The following is a 23,536-nucleotide window of genomic DNA, read 5'->3' as shown; positions in this document are numbered from 1 at the left end:
TCGCCGCATGCGCAAAGAATGAGGTTGAGGCTAAGACTGGAGGCTTAAACTAGGTTCCACGGGGTGATTTGTGTGTGTGTGTGTTCTCGTTAAGGCAGGACCAGGAACTAAATTAAAGCCTAATAACTTAAGTCCCGTCTCATTTTTGTATGTGGGAGGAGATCTAAGGAGAATTTGAGACAGAGTGATTCCTGTAATAAGTCATCTTTGCTCTCTGTCAAGCGACATTTCGCATGCCTGTCAAAGAACTACCTTCCAGCGGTCAGACATCACTCGAACATTGTATACATTTGAATGTCATGGTAGCCCAATATTTATCGAGTTAAGATGAAAAGGAAAAAACAACCAAAAGTCTTCTGAGAACACACGGATTTTACGGAATGGTTGGGCCGGAATTCTGCTGGAAAGAGTCGGGGCTGCCATGTCAACTAAGGGAGCACTGCACATGCGCACATGAGCAGACCTCCTGGTGGCTTAGCGGCCTGAGAGGGAGAATAAGGTGTGCGCATGCGCATGGCATCTCTTTCCCATCCGGGCCGAAGCTCGCCTCCCCCCACCCCAGCCCCGAGCCGCCGAAGCACCTCGGTGCGTTGCACCGCGGGAGGCTGGGCAGGTTGCAGTGTTGCTGGCACCGGGCGGTGGAACTCTAATACACGGCTCTGCTAGGCTGCCCTCCCCTGCATTGCACCGCCGACCCTCGCCTGCTAGCTGCAGCCAGCGGCTCCGGCTAGCATTGCTCCTCCGTGCATTGCTGCTCCGGACGCTGCAGCCCGCAGCCTCCAGCCTCACCCTGCCTTCCACCTCCTCCGTGGAACACGCAGTCGGTGGTCGCCCAGCGCAGCGGCGGAGCCAAGCTGCGGTGCCAGTCGCCGAAGGCGCTGCCGCAGCTGGCCCTCTGGCCTTCTGTCCCTTAGGGCAGCCCGCGCCCGGGAGGAAGGGAGCGGTCCTTACCTAGACCTGCCCTGTCTGGCGGTGAGATGAGCTTCTTTGGCTTTGGGCAGAGCGTGGAGGTGGAAATCTTGCTGAACGATGCGGAGAGTAGGAAGCGAGCGGAGCACAAGACGGAGGACGGGAAGAAAGAGAAATATTTCCTCTTTTACGACGGAGAGACAGTCTCCGGAAAGGTGAGCCTTGCGCTCAAGAACCCCAACAAGCGCCTGGAGCACCAGGGTATCAAGATCGAGTTCATCGGGCAGATTGGTGAGTGGACCACCCTTCCTCCCTCGCCCCCGTTCACCCTCTGTTGGAGCGGTTCAGACGGGGCTTGGCGCCGAGTTGAGGGCTGGCGGGGACCAGAGTGTTTCAGGGCCCAGCTCCAATAAGGCCTGTCACAGTCGCTTGTCATCTGCAGTCTGAGGCCTGAGGCTCAGCCACAAGTCCCTCCTGTGGGTGACTCCCCCTGCGTTACTGTCTTCCCTGCCAAAAGTGACAGCGCAATGCCAGGGAGGTGGTGACAGCCAAAGGCGGGAGATAGCGCCCTGCCATGTGGTCAGATGGGCACCTGGCCTTGGGCATCGTTGTATTCTCTTCAGCATGCTCCCAGCTTTGCTACTTGCCCCCAGGATTTCAGAATGAGGTGCTCTGGGCATAACGGCAGGTGGGTGTGTTAGGGAGGAAACAATTTTTCAATTCTGGCTTTCCCTTTGCCTGGACAACTACAGCTGTCAGACCCAAAGTTAAGCTGCGCCCCAACTAGTCCCCTTTTTCTCTTTAGATATGGTGTGGGAGAAAAGACTCACCCCTTCTGTATTATCTCAGTTCTAAACAACCTATCTTGTGCCTGTTTTGAAAAAGAAGAGGTATAATTTTCTACCTCAATCCAGCTGCCTAGTAGACTATTTCTCAGACTTCTATTCGAATGTTGTTCTTCAGTCATCTAATTTTCTCCTTAAAGCCAAAGAAATGATGTTTCTGAAGCAGCAATTAAATGATCAAAATTTATTTTTCAATGCTCTGTAACAATCTTTGACATGACTATTAACTATTACTATTAGAACTAGACAGTAAGAGGCAGTAACAAGAAAAAAATTTGAAAGCTGCCCATCAAAACTGGATTCTAATTCTAAGATTATTTAGAGACTTGTGTGTGATTAAAATGCTCAGGCACTTCTAAAATAAATGTTTTTTGTCAAGAGATCAGGAATAGGTTCGCAGTAAATACTCTGTGGGCCATAAACACCTGTGGCAGAGAACCATGCCCTATACCCCATGCTGCTCATATGACACTGTTTTTAAAGACTTCCTTGGGAAATATTATTAAACTCTCTCATATCCTCAGGGTTCAGCAAAGCATTTTCCCTCCTCTCTTTTATAGAGGTAGGAAACACTGAGAGAGAGGTAGGAGAAACCCAAGAAAAAGGAGTCCTGGCAGCCTGGCTCTGAAGTCCACCATCTAACCCCAAGCATTTTGCCTCTGGTACTTAAGAAAATAAATTAGATTGAGGACTGGCTGATCCTATAGGAAACTTTTTTGCTGTTATTTTAAAGGCAGACTATGAGAGGTTTGTTACTATACCAGAAAAGGGGCTGAAGATTAGGTTTCACGCCTTTTGCTTTTCTGCTACTGGTTAAATGACAAGGTTTCTTAATAGCAGTGCTGTTGACATTTGGGGCTGATAACATTTTGTTGTAGCAGAATGTTTAGCAGCATCCTCAGTCTCTACCAACCAGACACCAGGGGCATCCAATTCCACTTATAACCAAAAAAATGTCTTGAGATGTTACCATATGTCTACTAGAAGGTAAAAATCACCCCTTGTAAAGAACCCAATATAGATTGGATAAATACAAAGCATTTTATGACAAACATATAAAATAGTCAAGAAATTCTTCCTATTGATAATAGGTATTTTAAAATAGGAGTTTTAAAGTTATCACTTCTTTGCCTCTGTAATACTAGTATAGACTGGCATGTTTAAGCTGTGTCTGTACTGTCACTCCAAGGTGGTATGAGGCTTCCTAATATGTGGAAGATAACCCAGAATATCCCTTGCCCCAGATAATATGAAATGCACCAATCTAGAAGGAACAGTATCAAAGTCTCCCTCTGGTCTAAATGAAAAGGTGGCAGAGGAACTTGTTTGGTGTCTCTGGCTTCTTGTCCAACTCCTTAATTCCAAGACATCATCCTTACCAAATTTTCTGTTATTGCTTCCACTTATAACTCTTCCTGGGCTCCTGGGCACTCTGGGATAAGATGGCTATGAGATTCTGGGGAGTATAGACTTCTCCCTGGGCTTCAACTTTCTGAACTGTAAGGCAAGGATAATAAAATCACTCAGTGATTATGTTGAGCATCTTAGGGAATCATGACTCACACCCCTTATAGCTGGTCCCTTTATAAAAATAATAGCAGCTGAGGTAGCAATGTTTCCATTTTACAAATTCAATTATAATCATTCATATACTGCTTTCCCCCTATACCTCCTATATCCTTTCCCAATAAGCTTATCATGTCTGCTTAGAGGGAGTGCATATTTCAGCCTTTGCTTTAAAATTCTTGCTTCTGCATTGTGGGTAAGTCATGTCTGGTATAGTATAGAGAGCCAATCCCAGCTATGTGCTAAAAGAATGTAGTTTTTTCCTTCTCTGCTCTAAAAGAAACCAAAGTTATTTCATGAAAGAAAGTTGTAGAATAATAGGGGGTGATGGGTGATTTTCTTATTATTTGGTTTTGCAATATATTTCTTGATCAAGAACAAGGCATTAGATAAAAACCTTCTAGTTATATTTGATGTAAACGGGAGTTTCTGTTCCTAAAATTGGTAGTAAAGACATACCAGACAATTTGGAGACATAAAGTGACTTTTCTTAAAAAACTATTATGTTTTTATTTTATTCTCCTGGCTCCCCTGAAGAAGCAGACCATGAAGTATTGTGTCATCCACCTAAGACAATCATTATGCACTGACCTCAAGGCACTAGAGCGAGGCTCGTGGGTAACTTCACTGAAATTGTGGTCCTGTGGTTTTCTCCTTCATTGCCTTCTTTGTGTATCAAGTGGGTGGATCTTCTGCTAGTTTGGAGGAGTGGCAATATGAGTGATACAGAGGTATAAGAAAGTTACTGAGTACTGAACCCCTTCGACTGATTTTAAATAGGGTTTTAGAGGAAGTAGAACTTTTATCCCCTATTGCTTCTCACTCTCTGGTAATCTCCTCTGCACCTACGACTTAAGTGTCAATTTATATTCTGATGACTCCCAAATGGTTTCTTTGTCCTGATAGGAACTCTCTTCTCAGTTTTACTTGTCTTTCTAGCTGCCTGCAAAACATGTCTGATATCCTCAGGTACTTCACAGATATATTCAAACAGAAACATCTCTGCTCCCCATTCCTACCCCATGCTGATGCTTCTCCTGGTGTTTTTTGTTTTTTTGTTTTGTTTTGTTTTGTGTATGTGTGTGTGTGTGTGTGTGTGTGGTGCTGGGGGTTGAACCCAAGGCCTTGTCCAGTGTCACCTGGGTCCATTTGACCACAGAAATGTACAAGGTCATTTGGAGATCTTTATGCATCCAGTTTTCTTCTAAATTTTGGTCCTCTTCAACAGCTCTGTAGTTTATTTTAAATCTGAGCTTTATTTTCATTCTTCTGCTACTCCCTTTGTTAAGCAGCCTCCTACCTGATATTTCTGCCTGTGTTTTCCTCTCCTTGAGTTTATATTCAGTAAGGATGAGCTGTAAAAGGCAATTGTAAGACTGTCAGTCCCCTCCTTAAAGTTCTTCATATTTGACTCCCTCTTGGTTCAAGGATAAAACTATGAGCTGGCACCAGCATCTTTCAAATTCATCTCTTACTAACCCTCACCACTTGTATCTTCCTCAACATATCCTATTCCTTCTACAATCTTGAGATCTTCACTTTGTATATTATCATCTTTCTGCAAAGTATGACTTTTCACCCACATATTTTCTCATTCTTTTAAGTCCAACAAACATCATACCCATCTGGAAAGCCTTCCTTGACTTCCCAGGCTAACTTCCTCCACTGGTACCTCTTTTCAAGCAGGATATGCCTTAACAAAACAAAACAAAACAAAAAACCTTTTCTGTCTTCCTCGCCTGAGAGCCAGAGATCTTCAGTCATCATTATTCTTGTGGCTAAACTTTAGACCCAGTGGCTAACTCATAGAAGATGCTCGATAAATATTTGTTAACTGGATACATTGGTCAGATCTAAGAATTTACAGAAATTTTTCCCTAGATTTTTTTTCTTATCTGCTCCAAGAGAAACCAAAGTTATTTCATGAAAGAAAGGGAGTAAGCAGGTTTGCTTTGCTGGTTACCATTAAGCATCTGGACATCCCACTATGCTTGTGGAGGAGGCATTAAGGAACTAGGCACAGCTCTTAATCAAGACCACTGAGGACTCCAATGATTCATAACTGGTATGTACCAACAGAGCAGCATCCTCACTGAGAGAACTGTGATAAGAAATAAAATCACTAAAACTAATATCAATTTATCTGCTTTTGCATCTTTCTTCAATGACACTCTTATGTCAAGTTGACACTGATCTCTTCCTGTATGTGAGAAAATAGGAGTTGTTAGAACCACGGTCCATTTGATCCTGCACTGTCTACTCAGATCTAATAGTTTAATATGGCCCTTATTATGAATGTAGGATCTTATTTATTCACTTACATTGTGTATGTTTTTGTTATCTTCAGTAAGTTTTTGAATTACATTGGTACCCTCCCAGTACCTAGCATACTTTTTTTCCAGTGGCTTGGACTGTGTAGTGAAGCAACCTTCCAGATCAAAACCTGAGGTCTAAGATGTAGTCATTCCACCCAACTAATGGCTCACATTTTTAGAAAGATTAAGTAAAGAGCAATGAGGGAGGAACTGAATTGTTAGAAGCAGACAAACACATTTCTCAGCTTGAATCCTTTGGGGAACACTGGTGAAGGATGTAAGGCAGACCTGACCCATCTTGGAGACTAATGGGGTTAAATAAACCAAACATAATTAGAAAGTCAGACCTATAGAGAAGGGCAAATATGAACATCCCTGTATTCCAAAACCAAATAGATATTAACTAGTTTTTTAAAAAGTTTTTAATAAACTCAGTACCAATCAAACCAGTACTTTTAAAAACTCCAGAGACTTTTATTTTAATTCATTAACCCTCAAAATACTAAGTGAAAGGCAGATTGAGATTAAATGGATTGATTTTGGCCTAGTTAGTAAATTACCAGCTGGGCTTGGAGTAGAGCTGTCCCGAGCAGAACTGGGTATGGGAAGGAAGCCCAGAGGTATGGTATGATTGTTCTTGCAGGTTTAGCAGGGCTGGGAGATATGAGCAGGCTATGGCAAACACAAATCTTTACCAGGTTACCAACCTGCAACCAGGCTATTAAAATCAGATGTAAAGGAGGCTCTTGCTGATTTATATTTCTTCTAAGACCAACATGAAGCCTGGACTCTATGTGATCCTAGCCCAGTAGTGAGTTCCAGGGTATCTGTCAACAGATCAACTTGTGATGTAAATCTGGCTCAATTTCCTTCCAAACTGGCAACTTCATTTCTTGTTCGTTGCTGGCGAATTTTACCATGAAAATATCGTAAGTGTGAAAGTTATTTCCTCCTATTGAACTGAGAAGAAAACTAAAGAAAGAGAAGTTACCTTGGGGGGGAAAAAAGACAGTATCTACTTCTAGCCTGAAATGTACGTCTCTGATGGCTTCATGGTTGGGAAGAATTAGGGATGGCTTATCGTTGCTTCTTTAGGACAGTTCACTGTCTTTTTAGGCTCAAATCTCTTTTTAGAACAACTTTGGACTTTCTGTTTTAATTTATGCAAGACAAAACCAATCGGCAAATAGCTTATGACTGATTAATTTAAAAGGCCAATCCAGCACTGCTCAGATCACATACTTGACACTCTTCTGTGGCATATGATGGAAGAGCTGATGTTAATGTGTGATAGGAAGAAAAGAACTAGAGACAAAGTGATGCTATGCAGGAAAGGACTTCTTCTGCCCAAGTCCCCTGCAGGCAGAGAGCTTCTTCACTGTTGCTAAGATCCTCAAATGCTGGCAGCCTACATTAGTTCTCAAATTGCCTTTGGACTGTGTGGTCACATTTGTGTATTTTTCCATTCTTCTTTTCCCATCTTCCTCTTGACTTTATTATTTACTACTTAAAGTTCATGGACATTGGAGCCTTGCTCTGCCTGCTTCTGTCCCCTGGAAATAGGGCTGTAATCTAGCACATAGGAACTGAGGCACCATGTTCCCAAGTTAAGAGTTCAATTCTCACATAGAAGACAGTACCATCAACCAGGGCTTAGGTAGCAGTGGTGAGTAAAGGAGTCCTTGTTACTGGGGCTGGCTGAGTGTCTGTTTCTATCCTTTCAAAGGTTTATTGGGGGTAGGGGGTGAGAGGACAGTTTCAAAGGTTTATTGGCGGTGTGGGGGGGAGGACAGTTACTGGATTGCTCACTTTTCCTGAACATAGTTTCTAGCTGTCTCCCTCTAGTGGATTTATGGATGATCACTCACTACCCCAGAATGTTGTCGACTGCTGAAACCATTTAGTGTTTGAAAAAGAAGGGAATCATTTGTAATAAAAGACTGGTCAACGTGTAACTACATAGGAAAATCTGCCATAAACTATAGCCACATAATACATTGTAAATTCATATGGAAGTGGAGTGAAATACCAAAGGGGTGTTACAGTCAGAGTTAACTGTTCACCACTGCAGGGTCATCTGGAGATACGGGACTCGTCTTTAAAGGGCTTTCAGTCCAAAGAGGAAAAGAAAGACTGTACAGAAAAGCTTATTATTTAAATAGCAGAACATAGGCAGACATAAAATAATGTGGGACAAACGATAGCATGAGCTTATCATGAATATATATCAGAAATGTTTTGTGAGGAGGATAAATTTAGAGCTTTGCTTCTCAAACGTTGTACCAGCACCTCTTGAGAACTGGTTAAAAAGTCACATCTTCAGACCCCACCCCAGGTGCCTGAATCAAAAACATTAGTCCTGATGCCCAGCAGTCTGAGTTTTAATCAGCCTTCTAGGGGATTCTGATATACACTGAAGTTGGAACACCACTGATTTATAGTTTGAGGGAGTAACATTAAAACTTTCATGTTAGGTGGACCACATGCTTGCCTTTCTGAGTGAGAGCAGCAGTTAGTGGATCTACTTATTATTAACTAGATACTGTTCTAAATCCTTCACCTACATTACCCTCACCTCCTCACAAAAACCTTACAAAGTAGGTTGTGTTATTATCCTCACTATAGCCAATCATAAAAACAGGTGTAGTTCCAGAGGAGGCCTGCTCTAATCTCACTCCCTGGCTGTAATCCAGACATATTACCATGCAACTTCTCAGTTTTCTTCTCTGTTAAATGGGTGATAAGGCCTGATCCATCATCTTGCAAGATTATTATCAGGGGGCTGGGATTGTGGCTCAGCAGTTGAGCGCTTGCCTGGCACCTGTGAGGCCCTGGGTTTGATCCTCAGTACCACATAATAATAAATAAAGAAAATAAAGGCATTGTGTCCAACTACAACTAAAAAATAAATATTTAAAAAAAGATTATCATCAGGATAATATAGTTATATAACTATGAATATACTTTCAAAAATTAGGAATGTAAAAGGATAATCAACAGTGAAGGGGATGGGTTCAGGGAAAAAGAGAAAGCCTAAAAACAAGGAGAGAAGGGGTCTGTTTGGGGGCAAGCCCCTTCAGAAGAGTGGCACCTCCACCCTGCAGTGCCCTCACTAGGGCCTATGTAGCCCTGGTCTGATAGGGAAGGCATTGCTCTCTCTTCAGAACTCTACTATGATCGTGGGAACCACCATGAATTTGTGTCCCTGGTGAAGGACTTGGCTCGACCGGGAGAGATCACCCAATCGCAGGCCTTCGACTTTGAATTTACTCACGTGGAAAAGCCGTATGAGTCCTACACAGGACAGAATGTGAAGCTACGGTAAGTAGTCATTGCTACTTCTCCACCATGCCCAGAACCTGCCCATTTGGGTGAGGACCTGAAAATATCCCTGTTTCTTAAGATCTATTTATGTGGGTATCAAGAAAGAAAGTGCAAGCTATGATGTACTGGTAAATATTCAACAATGGGTGCTCCAGAGAAAAGCTCTTCAGTTTGTAGCATTTGTCAGTTTCTGTAGTCAAGTATTGCCACTATGGCCGATTTCCAGTTGCCAACCTGGTATCCCTGAACACAGAGGTGAGGAAAGATGTACAGTAGTGATTTTTACATAGCATCACCATCATATAGAGTCACAGGGTGTACATTTCTTCAAGAGCAAAGAACATTGTGAAGTCTAGGAAAATAATTAGGAAACGTTGAGTTTTTAGTATATATTACCCTTTTTTCACTTAATTATAAGTTCATGTCATTTAACTTTAAATATTAGCTGTGTTTAACAAAATTCCTAAAAATTCAATAATCAGCTAAACTGGCCCCAGCCACACCCCAGGCTGGGTATTAGGACACACTGACCCCCATCTAGCTATGGCACACAACATTATGTGATCTTGAGCTCTGTGCCTTACCTTTATCACTTGAAAAATGGGTAATAGATTTGAATTCTAATTCTAAATCTGTCCTCTCCATCTTTGGGGGGAATGATTAGAAAATAAAATGTAACACAGTATAACAAGGTCTTTAAAAATTAATGAATAGAACTATGGGTACAGCCCAGTGATGGTCCTGGGTTTAATATCATGAAATAATGATAACAGTAAAAATATCAATAATTAACACATTGTAAGTACAGGGGATTGTTTTTACTGCTTCGTTCTTAGAAATGTTGAGGATAGGGAGTGATGCCAGGGCCTCTGGGGTGAAAAATTACACAACAGCTAAGGTTTAGGTGCAACCCTGAGATTATGTGATGTCATTGGGATAAAGCAGACTCCTCTGTTACTGAACATATGATCCCAGGTCTTAATACGATACCATTTCATCAATGAGCTTGTTTTATCACGTGAAGGCCTGGGTTTAGGACAGTACAGACTATACTAGACCTGTGCCTCCCCTTGTCATTCACCCTCTTCCATCAGCAGTGTCTGTAGATTCTTCTTTTTAAATCTTTTCAGAGAGGGAGGTATAATCACTGAGCACTGACGCATCACCACTAAAGACAGTGTTTCCTCATATTACTTTGAAAAGGCAGTAATAGTGAGCATCATCTAGATGGCACTTAAGTTGGCTATGGAACTTATTAATTTTTTTTTCCTTGTAGTAGATTTGTCTTGAGTAGTTTTATGTTAGAAAGAAAGGTGTTGGAAGTAATGGTGATTTCTTAAAAAATTAAACATAGGGCTGTGGGTATAGTTCAGTGTTGAGCATGTGCTTAAAATGTGCTAGGGCCTAGGTGCAATATCGAGAGCCACATGCAGAAAAATATTAAATATATAATTACCTATGTTACAGCAATTCCAATTCTAGTTATATATCCAAAAGAATTGAAGACATGATCTGAAACAGATATTAATGTATCCATGTTCACAACAGCATTATTCACAATAACTAAAATAACTAGGACACAACCTAAATGTCCATAAGTGAATGTGTAAATGAAATGTGGTATATTCATACAGTGAACTATCATATAATCTTTTAAAAAGCAAATTCTATTGTATGGTAAAACCTTAAGGATAAATATTAAGGACATTATGCTAAGTGAAACAAACCAGTCACCTTTTTGACTGATCAAATATGGGATAATTCTATTTATATGTAATATAATTTGACTAAAATAGTCAAATTAATAGAGAACAAAAGTAGAATGGTGGTTGCTAAGAGCTGAGAGGAGGGTGAAATGGGGACATTACTGTTTATTAATGGGGGACAGATTCAGTTGGTGATGAAGGAAAAGTTCTGTTGATGACTGATGGTGATGGTGCACAACAATGTGAATGTACTTAATTCCACTGAACTGTGCATTTAAAAAATAGTTAAAATGATAAATTTTGTTATGTGTATTTTTCCACAATAAAAGAAATGAAAGATGTATGTCTAGATGTTGAGAAAGAGGTAAAGATGGGAAAATGTGTTGAGGACAGTATAGAAAATGTAAAATTCCACTTGTAAATTCCATTCTGAAGTGTGTATTTTAAGTGTGTATCTTATTACACAGGCAGAGGAAAAGCATAAAAAGATTATTCTGAACTTTTTTCCTTTGGTTTTAGGCACGGGAATGATTCTTTTGAAAGATAAAAGCCAATATGTAGAATTTGATGAGTGGGGAAAATGTGAAAACAGAATTGATCAAAGCTAAGAGTTTTATTTTGGTGGAGACAATGGGAACAGGCAGAAATGGAGGAATTTAATAGATAGCAGCAGAATGTACTAATAATGTAGCCATGCAGCAGTGGAGACAGAGACAGGACTGTCCAGAATAATAAATGATTGGGAAATTAGATGATTCATCTAATGTTAGAGAGGAATTTGAGGTACTGCCTATATATATATATATAGATATGTAAAAGCTCATCAGGTGATACAGCTGTCAGTAGAGGAACTGTCTTGTGACAGCTGCCTGTGAAAAAAAGAAAGGGAACTGTGGTAGGTAAGTTAAGAGTATGATACCTGGAGCTGTTTGGGGATTGATTAGTTTGGGATTTTTTTTTTTTTTAATAAACTCAAAGGGCAAAGTCTTTAGCTAGAAAGAGACTGACAATGAGAGAGATTGGAAAAGCAGAAGGATGAAGATGTTGGATGAAGATGTTGGTCCCCACATTAGAATTACTTGGGCAACTTTGACCTTCAGCAGAGCAATTTCTTTTTCTTTTTTTTTTTTTTTTCTTTTTTTAGAGAGAGAGGGAGAGAGAGAGAGAGAATTTTTTAATATTTATTTTTTAGTTATCAGCGGACACAATATCTTTGTTTGCATGTGGTGCTGAGGATCGAACCTGGGCCGCACACATGCCAGGCGAGCGCGCTACCGCTTGAGCCACATCCCCAGCCCTCAGTAGAGCAATTTCATGTCAGATGTGCCTGGCATCAGGATTTTTCAATCCTCTCGGCCTCCTGCAATGTGATCATAATGTGCGTGCAGGTTGAGAGTGGTTGTACCAGATGGAAGAGAAAAGGTCTTAGGAGAGGGATGGTGCTGGAAGGCAAGTGAGGTACAGAGACATGATTAGGCCCTATGTTTAAAAAATGGCACAGAGCAGACAAGGGAGAGAATTATAAATCTTGACTTGGAAGGTCATTTTTTTTGTTTTGTTTTATTTTGTACCAGGGATTGAACCTCAAGGGCACTTAACCACTAAGCCACATCCCAGCCCTATATATTTTTTATTTTGAGACAGAGTTTCACTAAGTTGCTTAGGGCCTTACTAAGTTGCTGAGGCTAGCTTTGAACTTGGGATCCTCCTGTCTCAGCCTCCCAAGTCACTGGGATTACAGGCATGCACTACTGGGCCTGGCTCTTTGTCATCTTAGTAGAGGGAAAAAGCAATGTCTTCCACAGGCAGGGAATAAGCTCCGGACCTGAGCAACCAGAAAAGGGTTAGAAATTTCCAGGCATATTGGCTCATATCTGAAACTCTAGCTACTCACGGGAGTTTAAGGCAGGGGAATTACAAGTTTAAGGCTAGCCTGGGCAACTTAGAGACCCTGCTTCAAAATAAGATTAAAAAAAAAAATGTTTAAAAGGGTTAGGAACAAATGTCTTGGGCAATGTGACAGTTATTGAGATGACTAAAAAGGATTGCCAGGAAGCAGTTAATACCATACAGAGGACAGAAGTCCAAATGTGTAATTGATTTGATGACCGTATCTTTATAACTTTCACCAGCAATGCTTAAGCATGCCTTGAAGATTGTGTTGTTTACAAGAAAATATAACTAAAGTGCTGTATTCTCCTTTGTAGGATATTAGCACATCACATCAAGGAAATAGGGATGCTAGGGAAGGCAGTTAAAAGTGTCTGGCTGCAGAGGTTGGCCTTGTTAAACCTTCAAGGGCAAGGTTTCTGTCTTCTTTCTAACCTGTTCCCAAGCACAGCAAACTCCTCTTCAAGGTTGAGCCAGAGACTTCTTTGCTATTCATAGTCAGACTCTGGTGCTTTACAAGGTTTGCTCATCTTGGAAAGCCCTTTTTTCCTTCCCCACAGCACTGGATTACAGTATGTGAATTAGCCCTTTCCATGTGTTCTAATTTTCAAGTTTATTTGCCAATCTCCCCTAGTGAGTTTTAAGCTTCCCATGAAGCTGCATCTTATTCATTCTATGCCCAGTACAGTACTTAGCTCAATAAGTTTGCTGAATGAATGATAGCTTACTTAATTTCTTTATTTCTGATTCCCCTCTTTCAACCATGAGGAACTTGAAAAATGTTTATTGATTGAATATGAATATAGTTAAGTGAACAGGCATGTGGATATAATTGTGTTATGGGACAGATCCTTGTACTCAAAAACTTGGGAGTTAGTTGAAGAAATAAAACCTGCATGTGAATATATGGCAAATAGAGGTAAGGGTCATGAAAGACCTAAGAATATCATACTATTGGAGTACAGAGGCAAGAAATCACTTTTACTTAGAGCAGAATTCTTAACCAAAGCCCAGGCTCCTAAAAGGGATTTGGGAAGATCTTTGATCTTCCAAGAATTATAGTTGCAAAATTTTGTGTATAGGTGCACATGTGCAGAATTTCCTGGGAGAAGGGCCCATAAATTCTTAAAAGGACAGAAAGCCCCAAAAGATTAAGAACTACTGTAAGGAGTTCTCTTAAGTGGGTCAGTTTGCTGCCTATATCTAGGTAGCATCTGGAGACTGGGAGTGTTCATTTTCATGACAAGCTCTATTTCCTACAGTTATTTCCTTCGAGCCACTATCAGCCGCCGCCTCAATGATGTTGTTAAAGAGATGGACATTGTAGTTCACACACTCAGCACATACCCAGAGCTGAACTCTTCTATCAAGATGGAAGTTGGGATTGAGGACTGCCTACACATTGAGTTTGAGTACAATAAATCCAAGTAAGTGTCCTGGGCACCAAGGTTATGGAGTAATTATTTAGGGAGGTTAAGATAGAACTTGATCTGAATGCAAACTGACAAAGAGCTCAGTGTCACTGCTTCATGTGACCTGCTTTGGGGAGGAATACCACAGAAATAATACAGTGAATATTAGGCGGGTTACAGATAGATGGACTAGGAAATATAAACTTTTACTTTAAACTATATTTAATTAAAATGGTATATTTAAGTTAAACATCCTAAGATGCCTTTCAAATTCAAGCTAACTTTAAAATTGTTTTAGATTCAATGTAAAGCTATTTCTTTCTGTGGTTGATAATAATCAGAGAATACAATTCCATTATCATTTGTTTCCTCACTCTCCTTAGAAATCTAAGTGAGGAAACTAAACACTGACAAAGGTTTGCTAAAATGAATTGTGGAAAGAACACCTGATATATTTTTATAAAGGTCTTAAGATAGCTTTATTTTAGCTGGCAAATTGTGAAGCTGTGTATGTTATTAAACTGTTTACTATAAAAATATCAAAATATTTAATTGCTTATAAACCACAAAACTTTCTGGCAATCTGACAGTTTCAGGGCCATCTTTTTTTTTAAAAAAAAAAATAGTATATTCCAGAAAATGTTTAAAAATCAAATACCTGAAAGTGAAAAGGATATTCTAGTTGGAGTTAAAAAAAAAAAATGTCAAAGTCTCCAATTACATTTCTCACTGTGGTTCCCCCATGCCCACTGTGAACCAGAGGCTAGGGGTAAAGGGACCTGAGTCAGATGATTTGCCTTTGAAGGGTAATGGAATTTTTTTTAAACCAGGAATATAGTTGATTCCTGGAACAGGCATGAAAGAAACATGGCTTTTTTTTCCTCTGTCCCTGGCCTGGAGCCAAGTGAGTCCCCATTGAAATGACTAGTGTGACCTGGAACCAACCTGGCTTGACTTGGCTCACCTGTGGAACAGGGAATGGGGTGCTGAGAGGGAGGCTGATCTGGGCCCAACATGGGAATAGTCTTCTCTTTTATCATCACTGCCTCAGGGCTCTGTGTGGTTCTATACTGTGCCCCAAATACCTCATGAAGGCAGTGGCTAGCAACAGTTCCACCTGTAAGAGTTGAAAATAGCCATTAATTGGCAGTGTATAAAAGACCAAATTTAGTGTATAAAGGTGCAGTTACATGCAGTCAGGGGATGAATACACACCACTGCTCTTCTTGCAACAGATTGTATTGTATGAGAATATATATAATTTTTATGTAGTAGAATGAACCCAAGACTAAGAATCAGGCTCTATTCTGCCATTAAGAAATTTGAGTAAGTTGGGCACAATGGTGCATACCTGAAATCCCAGCTACTTGGGAGACTGAGGCAGGAGGATCACAAGTTCAAGGCCAGGCTGAACAATTCAGCAGGACCCTATCTCAAAATAAAATATGGACTGAGGGTGTAGCTCAGTGTTAGAGTGCCTGCCTAACATGTGCAAAGCCCTAACCTCAGTCCCTAGCACAGGGAAAAAAAAAAAAAAAAGTTTGACTAAGGTTAGCCATTTTTTGTAACTCATCTGAAAAATAAGGAGTATAGACTAGGTCAATGGGCTTCAGACACACACAGTGTGAGGCGAAGGAAAAAAAACAGGGATCAGGACCCTTAGACCTTCCTCCAACTATTTTTAATGACTCTCACACAATTATGCTTCTGTGTGAGATTTCATTTAGAAAAAGGAATGTTCCATTTGCCAAAGTTTAGAAAACTTTAGCATTCATGGTTTCTAAGCGTCCCTGTGAAATGTTGCAGGTGGTTTCCTGCTGTTTTGCAAGTGTGCTGAGCTTTTCTACTCTCTCTGTAGTCTTCCCAACAGACTAAGCAGAAGAGTGCTGTGAAATAGTGGGGAACACTCAAGCCTGGGATCCAGGAACCTGAGTTCACCTCATGTCTCTGCCCTCTGTGCACATCCTAGTCAAATGATCTCTCTGTTCCAACTTCCTTTTTTTCACCTGGATTATAAGCAAGTTAAATTCTGAAGTCCCTAACAGCATCCATGTCCCATGAGTCTAAGCTTCAGGTTTGGAGTTTGCTATCTTTCTGCCATACGGGGCTCTGTCCACAGATTACCAGTGCTATGGGCTGACCTAAAGAAAAGTTTGAAGAGTGAGAAAGTGTTATATAATATGGTTGAATTCCTTTTAGTTCACAGAGCACAAGTTCACAAGAGCAGAGCCCAGAATAGGCACTGATTCAGAGGGAGTTCCACTTCTCTCACTCTACTATATGTGCCTGGTCTGTCCAGTTCAGAGCAAACTGAAATGTTTGCTGTAAGCCACGGAGGCCCAGTTACCAAAAGACAGAAAGACAGATAGACCTGGTTCCTGTGTTTTTAAGGGCTGGCCTCTTAAATATTAGAAAAACACACATAAAAAACACATAACAAATATAAAAGGTGTATGCTGGGGAGATAAAACTGATGAACAAATATGAACAGGTAAAGTAGCATGTATTATCCTTTGAATTGGCTGTAAAAGACACTTAAGATTTAGGAAGTATAACTACAATGTTCTCAAAAAAAAAAAAAAAAAAAGATTCATGAAAAGAACATACTGAAAAACCATTCTACCACAGTAGTGAGGATGGGAAGACAAGGGAGTGTGCCCTGAAACTGGACCTCCAACCAACATGCATGGCCATGGCAGAGAGCTCTCTACACAAACAAAAAGAGACCATCCACTATACCAACATCTTACTTTGCTTGTCTTTCTCTTCCTCAGATACCACTTGAAAGATGTCATTGTAGGAAAGATATATTTCCTGCTGGTGAGAATCAAAATAAAGCACATGGAGATAGACATCATCAAACGGGAAACAACGGGCACAGGCCCCAACGTGTACCATGAAAACGACACGATAGCCAAGTACGAGATCATGGATGGAGCACCAGTACGAGGTGAGTCTCCTGGCCCAGGGCCTCAGCTGCAGCCTTTTCTCCTCAATCCTGTACAGAATTTTGGAAGGGCTTGATGGGATTACACTGTTGAGGTGAGATGTCCTTTTAACCTATGACTTCTTAATCTCTAGTTGTACTTAATGGGTGCTGATGAGGAGGAAAAGAAAGGCTGAATCTGTGGAATTTCTGGTTCCTACCCCATCTTTGCCAATATGGAGAATAGCTCCATGTTGACTTCCTTTATATTATTAGGCTTGTATCTCAGATTTAATCTCAAGAGTTAGAGCCTGTTAGAAAAATATTTGAAAAGTACTTATTTAAGATAGTTTGAATACTTAAAGATAGTTTGAAATTTTTCCTATTGACATGCTGTCATTCTTTGTAGCTTAGACTGAGTTTCATGCTTGGTAGTCATTTTTTGTTACTTAATTCTAATTCTGGTACAATTATTTATTTTAATTAAATTAAAATTTATTTTTGTGATGCAAATATAGGGTCTTGCACATAGCAGGAAAGTGCTAAACCACCAGTCTCTATCTCTGACAAAACGATATATTCTCTGAATCCATTCACCAAGTATGAAAGAGGACTATAGGCCACACTAACTCATACTACCAGGTGCTGCAGATAGCACTGGGAACCAGCTAGAAATGGTCCTCCCCCAACCTCCATGGAGATAATTACATCTAGGATTAGTGGAATTGAATTTCTTCTTTATTTGGGAATTTGTGATTATTTGGGAGTAGCAATCACTTGTATTCTTCATTGACTGTAGTAATCAAATCAATGTGTCTTCTCATTTTGAAGTGCTTGCTTGGTCTTTCCAGGATTTTATTTCATTCCTTCCAAAAGTTCATCCAGAGTATTCCCACAGTCCATTTCATGTGGAAGGAGGTGTGCCACAGATTAAGCAGCCCACAACCCTGGGGACACTTCTCAGCAGATTCAGGTGTCATTGCTCCAGCCCCTTGAAGAGTTGGGGCCCAGTTTTTCTCTTCCTGATATTCTATTTTTGGACCAGCTCTGCAAGTAAAGCCAACTATTATTTCTCCTTGACAAATAAATTGGAGCATTGGGAAATAAGACAAAATAGCAGATAACTCAAAGATCATTCATATTATAGGTTTGTCATTTTTCAGTAGAATTTCTGACCTAATTTTGTTTCTCTTTATCTAGGAAAGGTACAATATCAGTGCTAAAAGGGATTTAAAATATTGTGCAGTTGGATTTTCTCAGTTTTCATGTGAGAAAATCAAGAGAAAGCCACAGGTTTACTCAGAAGTCATACAACTGCTTAATGGAAAACAGGGTCTAGAATGAGAATTTCCTGTTTTCCAGACCACCCCCACCTGCTGTCAATTCACATTAGAGTGGAGATGTATTCTGAGGGCATATAGTAACCAAGATGGAGGGAGATGGCATTATAATTGCTGAATGACATCTTATAGCAGCTGGGGTTTGACAACTGCCTCTTGAAAACCCAGTAACTAGGCACTTTGCTTGTAATCAAAATATGCTTAACAATAACATCCCTGTGCCTTTCATATTCAACTGTTCCTCCCTGTTTTCTGCATCAGAATGGTGAGAGGATATTAAGAAGAAACAGCAATATTGAAATGAAACTGGAGTCACATTTTTGCTTCAAGCAAACTGCTGGGCAGCAGAATGCAGTCTCAAAAGGCAGAAGCATTTGCTTAGGGTTCATGTCATGCTCAGCTGGCATCTCATCTACTGTGGTCAGAGAGGGATTTGATGTAAGGCAGAGTAGTTCACTTTGTCCCTTGCCCTCATTCCTCACTTTGCTCCTTTACAGGAGAGTCCATCCCAATCCGGCTTTTCCTGGCAGGGTATGAGCTTACACCCACTATGCGGGACATTAACAAGAAGTTCTCTGTGCGCTATTACCTCAACCTGGTGCTGATAGACGAGGAGGAACGGCGCTACTTCAAGCAGCAGGTGAGGTGCTTCCACCAGGGCCCTGGATACCTTGGGGATAGAACAGAAAGGATATCATTTCCATGGAGGAATCTGTATTTTACACTAAGCAAAATGGTAAGAGAGCTGCTAAGTCTCTATGCTACTTGTTATTTTTCCAAGAGCTGGAAATATTAAGTTACCCAGAATAACACAGCAGGAATGACGATTCCTACTTGATACCCAGAGTATGTTTTCTTAGGCCTGACTCCTGCAACTGCCACACTATTCTGACCTATACCAGGGATGGGAGGTACTGACAACCACTGCTTTGTTGAGAGAGAACCAGGGGAGGTTCTTGCCCAAGATTCCCCAAGACAAATGTGGGTGCCTCTGGGAAACCCATCTCTGAGCCTTCCTCTTAGGTATCAAGTTGCTCCCTCTCCCAATTCTGCAGGAAGTGGTGTTGTGGCGGAAGGGTGACATCGTACGGAAGAGCATGTCCCACCAGGCAGCCATCGCTTCACAGCGCTTCGAGGGCACAACCTCCCTGGGTGAGGTGCGGACCCCCAGCCAGCTGTCTGACAACAACAGTAGGCAGTAGGCCTCTGGGCCAAGAAGCTGCTGGGCTTCCACCCCAGCACCCCCGTCTACCAAACACCAGCGGCTGGGGGAGGGGGAGATGGTATGAGGCTCAGCTGACCGTTACTTGCAACCTGAAAACAATTCATGTTTTTGACTTAAATTCTTTTCTCTGAAGGACCTAAGGGGGCTTGGGTTAGAAAGCAGTCTCCTTGGGATTCTGTGGCTGATGTGGGATAGGGAGAGGAGCATCCTGGAAGCTAATCTCTCCCTGGGGAATAAGTTGTCTGCTGAGGCCTTCCTCACGGGCTGCCTCTTATCATAGAGCCGAAAGCGTGTCCTTGGCTTCTAGTTCTCTGGGCTTCCTGATACATGATCTGAACATGTCCCTGGAATTCAAAGCTGCCAGCAGGGCCCTGGGTAGTCATTTTTCTTATACTCCCCTCGACTGTCCCTGAGGTAGTGGGAGAAGGATTTGGGCCTGTCCCATCTAAAGGGCAGGGTTGGGGGTAGATCAGGAAGCTACCTCTTTGGGCGTCTTGAATGTGGTGCTCTGAGGTTTCCACATCCCACCTTCTCTCTGGCCTTTCACTGCTGGCACCAGACACCTCCTTTCTGCATCCTCTCTGGCTAGTAGGAATGTTCTGGGACAGAAACCTGTGGAAGTGCCTGGGGTCATCTGTCCCTCACCAGTGAGAAATACCTGTGCGCAAAAAAGCTCAGAGGTTAATGTCATGCATGGATGGCCAAGAGGCTGAGCCAGGCCTACTGAGGAAGGGTTAAGGCAATGGCAACTGTCTGCTTTCACCATGTAACTATGCTTGGCAACCCTGAGGTCTGGGTTGTTCTAGGCACATTATTCTATGTGCCCTAACAAGCCCTAAGCAAGAGAGTCCATTTCCTTTAAGAAGATATCCTGGAAAGGGGCCAGGATCCTTTTTGCTCTCTAACAGTGGACCCTCATCATTCCTTGTCTCTATCCAGCTTCTAAGAATTGGGGCTTGATTTCAAACACTTTGAAATTCTGTTCTTACTTTCACCCCAAGATCCTTCACTCCTCATCACCTACAAGATAAGGGAGATGAGGGCCCCAATAGCAGACTCTGATGCCACAAACTTCAGTAATTTGCTTGCCAAGTTACATCTATGTCATCACCAATTCACTGACCTAAGTTTAGGATCATTGGTATTTTTTGTTGTTGTTGTTGTTTAAAAACACAAATATAAAAACTCTGGTGGATGTAGTTATGCTAAAGAAAGGGGCAGATTTTTCTGTTGCTCTGTGCTTGGGCCTATAAAAGTTAAAATAGTCTTTTCTGCCTCACTGGGGGATGACCAGGAATTACTCTTCTGTTGGCTTCCCTTCCCTTTACAGAAAGACCAACCAGACCCCATTGGCCAATATTTGGTGGTCTGAGTTCTTGGTTATTTGGACAGTAGAGAATTTCTTTCCTATCTCATGTTTCAGTTAGTGCAGAAAAAGGGGAATCCTTGTTTTTTCAGAAATATGTGCAATCTTAGGCCTTGACTGGGCAGGGCCCATGGATCAGAGTTGAAAAGAGGGGAAGACATGTGGGATGACATGTGGTTGACAGGTGGCAGCAGAATCAAAGAAGGCAAATTTGTTTCCCCCATGCCAGACCCTGAGTTCAGGTGCGACATACAATCCCCATGGGAACAGCATTCCCATGCAGCTGCCCTTGGATTGTCAAGGCTGAGGCTTAAGCAGAGAGGCAGATTCTGTGCTCTTGCCTTTTTCAGAGTATGAGATTGGGCTCTGGTGTGCCTCCCTTTAATAGCTGGTATTCTAATTAAAAAGCATTTGTCAATTCCTCTGCCTCCCAACTGATGACACAAATTCATTTCCCAACTTTTCCTAACATCTTCAACCTTCCTTCTGGGAGAATTAGAAGATAGAATTTGCTTTCTCTCAGGAGCTGTGCACAAGCCAGGTCTTATTTTCTCTGTCTTTTCCCCCATTCTCTATTCTCTGCCATTTGTGAAAGTGAGGGATCTCCTGTCCCCTCCTTTAAGGTCCCCAGACCTGGGAGTGCATAGGTACTAAACCAAGCAGTGCAACTTGTAATTAAGAAGCTGCAGTGTTTACATGTTTCTTAATGTGTTGTCTTTTCAATGGCTGTATTTTAAAAGAACACTTGTTTTAATGGTCTAATTAAAGGAAGCCCCTGTGGCTTTGGAGGCATTGTGCCCAAGGTCCACCAGGTTCTGTGGTCATTTCTGTCTTACACTGCCCAACTCCTATCTTCAGGAAAGGTAGATGCCCACCCTAATTCCAATACAGCATCTTCTCAGAATAGAGCCCCTAGTGAGCAATGCTGAGCACTTTACTAACCACCTACTTTAGAAAAAATTCTTGGTTAAGAACTGCTTTAGGACCTAGAGCACTTAAAAGAGGCAGGCAAAGAAGGTTGGTATTGTGAAACCCCACATGTTTTGGAGGGTGTAACTGACCAAGGGACTCAGCCCTAAATCCTGCTATCTGCTATATAACTATGAACAACAATAAAGGCAGATGGTAGAGGTGCCTTGAGTCTTCCAAGTGACAAAGGGAGATAGCATGGAAGTAAGAGATCTTCTGCAGTGGTATATTCCACTATACCCACTGAAGTTTTAGAAGAAAAGCTTTCCAAATTTGACATTAAATGTTTTATTGAAAGAAGTAGGGAAAAATAAAAATCTGTGTACATGATCTCAGGTAAATGCACACATAAGCCTTCACACACCATCCTTTGTCTAATAAAACCTCGCCATCTTTAGAGTAATGGTTTGTCCATTCCAGCAATACTGTTTCAGTTAACTTGGTTCCTTTTCCTCCAGACTCAAAATAAAATCAAACTCTTCTACCAAAAAGAACAAAAAGGAAGAATTAGGTTTCATGTCCCTTCCCTCTTGAACAGGGAAGTTAATACCCTTCACTGATAGGTAATTTACATGTTGCCAAAATAGGCATTCAAAAACTATGGAGTTTCTTACCAATGCCAAGCACTGTTGGATACTAGATACATAGTTATGGGTAACTCAGGACATACTCCCTCCCTTGGTGCCACAGGTGAGGGCAGTGACTTAGAGGTTTAATACTGTGCCCAAGTTTAATCAGTTAGTAAATGTGAATTTGTGAGGTCATTTCTGCTATGTGGGTAAGGGAAAGGGCCCACTCTTACCTTGGGTCAGGGGCTGGACTGAGAGCCTCTGGCGAGTGAAGAGAGCCATATCTTTTAAGGGGCCACCAGTAGCCTTGTGAGATTGGTGATAGGTTTTAAGCTCAGCCAGGGAGATGAAACGCTTCATCATTCGAACAAACTGTACATCCACCTAGGTGAAAACAGTTTATTGAACAGAAAGATATGGTTATCCAAACTCTGCCCACTGCATTTTTTTTTTTTTTTTTTTTTTTTAAGAAATGGGTTTCACTACATTGCCCAGGTTGGGCTTGAAATCCTGGACTCAAGCAATCTTCCTGTCTCAGTTTCTCCATCAGCTGAGCATATAGTCACACCCATGCCATTATGCCCACCCACTGTTTTTACTGCTTGCGGGAGGCTCCCATTGGCAGCACTGCTAATGTTCTGCTCTAACCTCCAAAAGTCAGTGTAATCTCATCTGAATAAGAGCTTGACCTAATAGCACCACACACCTTCCTCCTTCCTTTGTCCATCATTCCCTTCTCATGAAACAGGAAGAATTGTCTTTACCATGGACCATTTGGGGTTGTCCTCTTTGCTGGATGGGTCATAATGGGGACTGTTTTCCTCAAACTGTGTGTGGTCTGGGTAAGCCTCCTTTACAATCTGAAAACAAAACCCAAAGTCTCCAATTATTTGTCTGCCTGGTCAGCTCCATGGCCAATCTTTAATACATATCTAACTTTGACTTCTTACCCTACATATTCTTACTCCATCTGCCTTGCTCTCATCAATCAGGATTTAAATATCTAGAAATAATACATAGCCTAAGGAAGTACAGTTAGGAAATCAACTATTTTTTAAATATAAAAGTTTAGAAGCATATTCTAAAACTCAATGGTAATGGTTATCATTGGTATTTCCACCCACCCCACCAAATGCAGAGTCAATGATTTTATCCTGGTAGCTCTTTTATCCTG

The 23,536-nt window shown here is 41.4% G+C and overlaps 3 protein-coding genes across 8 annotated transcripts in view; 1 reads left to right on the top strand and 2 right to left on the bottom strand.

Annotated features, from left to right (window-relative positions):
* Ncapd3 (non-SMC condensin II complex subunit D3) overlaps positions 1-1,349 on the bottom strand; it is an 82,273-nt gene extending 80,924 nt beyond the window's left edge. Inside the window, exon 1 of the mRNA XM_076846148.2 lies at positions 952-1,349. The gene's annotated coding sequence lies outside the window, so the exon portion shown is untranslated. The remainder of the gene's footprint in view (positions 1-951) is intronic.
* Vps26b (VPS26 retromer complex component B) lies at positions 525-22,699 on the top strand. The gene is made up of 6 exons (XM_076846150.2): positions 525-1,200; positions 8,800-8,956; positions 13,818-13,982; positions 16,742-16,917; positions 18,731-18,873; positions 19,289-22,699. Exons 1-6 carry the CDS (start codon positions 978-980, stop codon positions 19,433-19,435), a joined length of 1,011 nt encoding a protein of 336 aa, XP_076702265.1. The 5' UTR covers positions 525-977; the 3' UTR covers positions 19,436-22,699.
* The window catches only part of Thyn1 (thymocyte nuclear protein 1), a 10,951-nt gene continuing 5,024 nt past the window's right edge, over positions 17,610-23,536 (bottom strand). For 4 of the 6 annotated variants that reach the window (XM_076846154.2, XM_076846153.2, XM_076846152.2 and 1 more), the window contains 3 exons: positions 23,127-23,222; positions 22,596-22,746; positions 22,066-22,274 (listed from right to left, as the gene is read on the bottom strand). In XM_076846154.2, coding sequence (XP_076702269.1) covers positions 22,228-22,274; positions 22,596-22,746; positions 23,127-23,222 — 294 coding nt within the window. In that variant the 3' untranslated portion in view covers positions 22,066-22,227. Of the gene's footprint in view, positions 17,941-17,974; positions 18,904-19,939; positions 20,117-22,065; positions 22,275-22,595; positions 22,747-23,126; positions 23,223-23,536 lie in introns of those variants that run through there. The other 2 variants (XM_076846155.2, XR_013090372.2) reach the window with 2 other exon arrangements.

This window comes from Callospermophilus lateralis, chromosome 2 (assembly GCF_048772815.1).
Source record: "Callospermophilus lateralis isolate mCalLat2 chromosome 2, mCalLat2.hap1, whole genome shotgun sequence".
NCBI classification, from domain to species: domain Eukaryota; kingdom Metazoa; phylum Chordata; class Mammalia; order Rodentia; family Sciuridae; genus Callospermophilus; species Callospermophilus lateralis.
The sequence above is the reverse complement of the archived record's forward strand: the minus strand, read 5'-3'. Positions and strand labels throughout refer to the sequence as shown.

Coding starts and splice junctions, on each gene's coding strand:
- Vps26b (XM_076846150.2), top strand. CDS start 978: ATGAGCTTCTTTGGCTTTGGGCAGAGCGTGGAGGTGGAAATCTTGCTG. Junction 13,983..16,741: donor TTTGAGTACAATAAATCCAA/GTAAGTGTCCTG, acceptor TCTCTTCCTCAG/ATACCACTTGAAAGATGTCA. Junction 16,918..18,730: donor GGATGGAGCACCAGTACGAG/GTGAGTCTCCTG, acceptor GCTCCTTTACAG/GAGAGTCCATCCCAATCCGG.